The sequence below is a fragment of the Wolffia australiana genome, chromosome 2 (genome assembly GCF_029677425.1).
Source record: "Wolffia australiana isolate 7733 chromosome 2, ASM2967742v1".
Lineage (NCBI taxonomy): Eukaryota > Viridiplantae > Streptophyta > Magnoliopsida > Alismatales > Araceae > Wolffia > Wolffia australiana.
The window spans coordinates 4,257,910-4,263,896 of NC_135836.1; the positions used below are offsets into that span (position 1 = coordinate 4,257,910).

The 5,987-nt window shown below is 40.7% G+C and overlaps 1 protein-coding gene across 1 annotated transcript; it reads left to right on the plus strand.

The window, feature by feature from the left end:
• The first annotated feature begins 2,118 nt into the window (after positions 1–2,118).
• Positions 2,119–4,830, plus strand: WIN1 (HOPW1-1-interacting 1). The gene is made up of 3 exons (XM_078591730.1): positions 2,119–2,583; positions 3,299–3,733; positions 4,170–4,830. Exons 1-3 carry the CDS (start codon positions 2,146–2,148, stop codon positions 4,707–4,709), a joined length of 1,413 nt encoding a protein of 470 aa, XP_078447856.1. The 5' UTR covers positions 2,119–2,145; the 3' UTR covers positions 4,710–4,830.
• The last annotated feature ends 1,157 nt before the right edge of the window (positions 4,831–5,987 follow it).

The following is a 5,987-nucleotide window of genomic DNA, read 5'->3' on the forward strand; positions in this document are numbered from 1 at the left end:
ATTCTCTCTTTCTTTTTATTTCTATCAGGCAAAATTCCCGTACAACATGCACAAATTAAGATTTTATCTTCCTTTCCATTTCCAGTAGAACAAAATGCCAGCATAATCATGCAAAGAAATAATGCTCATTTCCCACATGAGCCGCATTTATCTCTCTAAAAAGAAGTTGATATTTTCTCTTTCTTTTTATTTCTTTCAGACAAAATGCTAGTACAATCATGCAAAAATTGAGATATTCTCTTCCTTCCTCTTTCCAGTAGAACAAATGTCAGTATAATCATGCAAAGAATAATGCAGATGTCCCACACGAGCTGCTCTTATATCTCCACAGAAAGTTGATACTCTCTTTCTTTTTATTTCTGGCAGACAAAATCCCAGGCTAATCATGCAAACATTGAAATTTTATCTTCCTTTCAATTTCCAGTAGAACAAAATGCCAGCATAAATGCATAATCATGGAAATGAAAGCGCATTTATCTCTCTACACAAAAAATTGATATTCTCTCTTTCTTTCTGTCCCATATAGAATAATACAAGGGCAAAACAGACATTTATACCTCCAGATTCTATAAATACAGACAGCTCTGACTGTCTTCTTCAAGAAGATGGGCTCTCTTCAGCTGTTCCTCTCCCACTCCGCCCTGGCGGCTCTGCCGCCGTTGCTGCCGTTACCTCGTCTTGGCACCGCAGTTCACCGGCGGAGAGCCAGCATAATCATGCAAATAAATAATTTATGCTCATTTCCCACATGAGCCGCAATTATGTCTCTACAAAGAGTTGATATTCTCTCTTTCATTATATTTCTAGTTGAACAAAGTGCCATTATAATCATGCAAAATTAACATTTTCTCTTCCTTCCTATTTCCAGCAGAACAAAATGCCAGTATAATCATGCAAAGAAATAATCCCCATTTCCCACATGAACCACATTTATCTCTCTACAAGAAAAACTGATATTCCATCTTTTTTTCTTTCTCAAATAGAATAATCATTCAAGGGTATAACAGACATTCCCCACCTCCAGATTCTATAAATAATGTTCCGGATCGCCCATGACGTGGACAATGGTTGGGACAGGATGAAGTTCGTCCGGTACTATGTCCCAATTTTTAGAATTTTGACTAAATCGTCCCGTTCAGGGTCCGTCCCATCCCGTTTTTTTCGTCCACATCCTGCCCCGTCCTAAACCGTCCCGCCAAGAAATTCTCGTCTTCTCCAACGTCCCGGGACGAAACAGGGTGTGCGTCAGCATTAGACCACTAAAAACTTGACACATGGCGCAGCACATGCGTTGGGCAGCTGGACCTGTCAGGCGCATACTATACTCCCATAGGACTACATAACCGTCCAATTTCCTGTTCAAGATCCAGACGGGACGGTTATTTCGTCCGTGGACAAAGCAATTGTCCCGTCCTGGGATGGGCGGACGATGCAACGTCCCTTCCATCGTCGGAAGTCCTGGATGGGACGATTTTCTCGTCCTTGGATGTATAGAGATACAGATACACAGAGATACAGATAGAGATGGAGATATAGAAAGAGATAGAGATAGAGATAAAGATAGAGATAGAGATAGAGATAGAGATAAATATAGAGATAGAGATAGAGACAGAGACAGAGATAGAGATAGAGATAGAGATAGAGATAGAAATAGAGATAGAGATAGAGATGGAGATAGAGATAGAGATAGAGAGAGAGATAGAGATAAAGATAGAGATAGAGATAGAGATAGAAATAGAGATAGAGATAGAGATAGAGATAGAGATAGAGATAGAGATAGAGATAGAGATAGAGATAGAGATAGAGATAGAGATAGAGATAGAGATGGAGATAGAGATAGAGATAGAGACAGAGATAGAGATAGAGATAGAGAGATAGAGATGGAGATAGAGAGATACAGATAGAGATAGAGATAGAGATAGAGATAGAGATAGAGATAGAGATAGAGATAAATATAGAGATAGAGATAGAGACAGAGACAGAGACAGAGACAGAGATAGAGATAGAGATAGAGATAGAGATAAAGATAGAGACAGAGATAGAGATAGAGAAAGAGATACATATGTTCAATATACTTCATTTCTATCTCTATATCTATCTCTATACCTATAAATACCGACAGCTCCGACTGTCTTCTTCAGGAAGATGGGCTCTCTTCAGCTGTTCCTCTCCCACTCCGCCCTGGCGGCGCCGCCGCCGTCCTCTCGCCTCGCCGGCGCAGTTCTCCGGCGGAGATGCGCAGTTCTCCGGCGGAGATCCGCCGGCGCCGCCGCCTGCCTCGCGGCGGAGCCCAAGAAGGCCGCCCGATCGACCGATCTCCTCTCTCGCCTCTCAGAAGAGAGCAAACGTGTCGTTCAGACTGAGGCCGAGGTCTTCGTTCGTACCTACGCCAGGACCCCGGTCGTTCTCCAGAGCGGCTTGGGTTGTAAGCTCTTCGACGTTGAAGGCAGGGAATACCTCGATTTCGCCGGGGGGATTGCGGTTAATTCGATCGGGCACAGCGATCCCGACTGGATTAAGGCGCTGGTCGATCAAGCCGGGATTTTGACCCATGTCAGCAACATCTACTACACTCTTCCTCAGGTTCGAGCTCTGAAATTCTCTGGGTGTGTCGATTTGAAATCATCTGAAGCATGTTATTTATCTGGTTTAAAGGTTGGGTTTTGCGGTGGGTTTTTATGCTGCTGGGTTTTTTTTCCCCCTTTTTTCGCGTAGATTAAACATATGTTTGGCTCTTCTTCTGGTTAAAATTTTGAATTTACAGTGGGATTTTTTCTTCAGAGTCGCAATTTCTCGCTGAGGATTTTAATTGATTTAATATTATCTGATACCTGTAAACATTGGTTACACTGCTTCTCAGGTGCAAAGTTTGAAAATTTTCTTTGTGTCTTCCTCGTTCTGAGACGCAGTCTATCGAGGAAGTGTTCAATTACATTTCTGGAAAGTTTTTAGTCATTTTCTGATTTTATCCTTGAAATGTACTTTCTGATTGATTATCTTTGTTGGATTAGAGATACCGGACATATTAGATCGTGGGAGGGATCTTAATTATTTAAGTTATACCGATCATAACTGACTTGAAAATCAGGTCTTATATGCTAAAGTTTCAGTTATATTTAGATTTTATCCTTTGAAAAGTATTTGGTAATTGATTATCTTTGTTGGATAAAGTATATTGAACATATAATACTTTGGAAGTGATCTTAATCATTGAGGTCATATTCATCATGGTTGGTTGGAGCTTGGATTACTGGATGAAGACGATAGGGATGGTGTTGATGATAGATTTGAATGGCAGGTTGATCTGGGGAAGCGGCTTGTGGACAGTTCATTTGCAGATCGAGTCTTCTTCACGAATTCTGGAACTGAAGCAAACGAAGCAGCAATCAAATTTGCAAGGAAATTTCAGAGGTCGTCTCGTCAAGGCAAAGAAGACGCGCAGACAGAGTTCATTGCCTTCAGCAATTGCTTCCATGGGAGGACGATGGGGGCGCTTTCATTAACGAGCAAGGAGCAGTACAGAAAGCCGTTTGAGCCTCTAATGCCCGGGGTTTCCTTTGTAGATTATGGAGACATTGAAGCTTCTAGAAATGCCCTTAAGTCTGGCAGAGTGGCTGCAGTTTTTGTGGAGCCTGTTCAGGGAGAAGGAGGAATTTATAGCGCTTCCCAGGACTTCCTTCAGGCTCTACGTTCTGCTTGTGATGAAGCTGGTGCACTCTTGGTTTTTGATGAGGTAAAAAGAGTTTATTTTCGCTACCTTTCAAATAATCAGGCATTTTGCATTTCTTCCATTTGAATAAATGTTTTTATCATTATCCTAAATATTCCTAAATCTCTTTATGAATTATATTTAAAATCCTCGAAGGCTTCAGTTTGATCACTCTACTAACAACGAGCAAAAATCCTGTTCTGATTTTCAGTTCTATTTATTTATTATTTCCCGTCCCTTAGTACTTCATTGTCTTCTTCCTTTATTCATTGTGTTAAGTCATGAAGCCTCTTATCCCCAAGTGGAACCAAAGACTCAGCAACTTTCCACCTGTCCATTTCCTTTCTGTGCTCCTTTATGAAATTCTTTATTAAAAAAGTATGTACGCTTTGGGGGAGTATCGTCGTGTCAAATGTACTTATTGGGTTCGTATCACTGCATTATCCTCTTTCTCGTCCAGGTGCAATGTGGATTGGGCCGTACAGGCTTTTTATGGGCTCACGAGGCCTTCGGAGTGTACCCAGACATGATGACCTTGGCTAAGCCACTCGCCGGCGGCCTACCCATTGGTGCAGTTCTCGCCGTTGAAAAGGTTGCAGCAGCTGTCGGATTCGGCGACCACGGCAGCACCTTCGCCGGTGGCCCTTTGGTCTGTCGTGCCGCCTTGGCAGTTCTGGACAAGGTCCAGAGTCCTGACTTCTTGGATAATGTTTCAAAAAAAGGCCTCCTCCTTAAAGAATTGCTTTCTAGCAAGCTGGGGAAGAACCCCCATGTCAAAGAGGTGAGAGGATTTGGCCTCATCGCCGGTATAGAGCTCGATGTGCCGGCGGGTCCGCTGGTTGAGGAGTGCCTCAGTTCTGGTCTTCTGGTCCTCACAGCCGGGAAAGGCAATGTGGTGCGGCTCGTTCCGCCGCTGATTATATCCGAGGAGGAGATAGAGCAGGCTGTGGAAATCTTGGCCAAGTGCTTGCCTGTTCTTGATCTTGAAGGCTCTAAGTAGGCACCTCTCTAGGAAACGATGAAGGCCGTCTGTTCATTTAGTTGTGTTATGTGAATTTGTAGATGGTTCTTGTTATTCTGATTTAAAATGTTGATATAACTACTTCGATGTTTTCTTTTGATCTCTGCTTTCATCAGTTATTTGTTGAGACATGAATTCAATCTAAGAGAGTATTTGTTGAGCAAATACCAGAAATTTACAGTTGGGTTGTGTTGTCTTAGTTTGTCTTTTTCATATATGCAAGGTGATCTATTGATTGTTCTACATAGGTAAATAATCTGAAAGTTTTTTAGAATATTATGGATAATTTGTCCCAAAATGTAAAAGGAGAAATCAAGTGGCAGGTTTCAGAATAAATGTTTGCTGGGAGGTCAAAATGAGGATAAAGGGAAGGTAATGTGGATCATGGGGGAATAGATGTGGAGAGGAAAATGAGACTTTGAGTGGATAGTTTTCTTTCCCATGCCCATATAAGGCCTCCAATGCACCTCAAGTAGTACTTATGGTGGGGATATTTAGCAGATTACCTCTGCTTTCATGAATGTGAGGCATAAACGGGAATGGTTTCATATATGTACATTTCCATGGACTTTACTCAAACATCTTGGCAAACAGTGGTCAAGGTTGTGATATTATGGTAAATATAATTCTTAATGTAATGACCTCAGTTTAGATATAATGCCAAATGTTTTGTGTTGAATTCCATCAATAATTCCTATGGAATAAAATTAGAAATTAAAATAGTCTAACCTAAGAGGAAGCAAAAAAGAACTCACACCACATGAAAATAAATAATGCCCCATGTATGGATTGATTTAACAGACTTTTACCTTGCTTTCTGTAACATCATGGAACTCAAGTACCATGATGCAGTGATAGACTTTTCCACTCTGCCAGGTTCCAAAAAGCATACAAATCCACTTTTCTAGATGAATCCCCCAAAAACCAGAACCTTTGACTTATACTGGCCCTTACACCTATAAGTCTATATAATTTCTGCTATAAAACTATTTTTAAAAAATTATTCAATTTAAAATTTTTTTAATACCAATATTATTCTCCCCTGAGAAATGAGGATTATTAAGTTACTCCCAGTTCATGATATTATTTCCATAGTGCATGAATGAAGAAATTTTTTTAATAAATCAATTCAAGACTCAAATCTTATCCTCAAATGAGATATACAAAAAACCATTGAGAAATGAGATGGTAACTTAATGAAAAACTCTCAAACGTTTTGGTTTTTGTGCTGATTAGGTATCTTTAAGTAATGATTGT

Bases quoted from the DNA above. Each gene is read 5' to 3' on its own strand.
- WIN1 (XM_078591730.1), top strand. From the start codon at position 2,146: ATGGGCTCTCTTCAGCTGTTCCTCTCCCACTCCGCCCTGGCGGCGCCG. The intron at 2,584-3,298 runs GTTCGAGCTCTG...TTTGAATGGCAG, and splicing joins TCTACTACACTCTTCCTCAG to GTTGATCTGGGGAAGCGGCT. The intron at 3,734-4,169 runs GTAAAAAGAGTT...TTTCTCGTCCAG, and splicing joins CACTCTTGGTTTTTGATGAG to GTGCAATGTGGATTGGGCCG.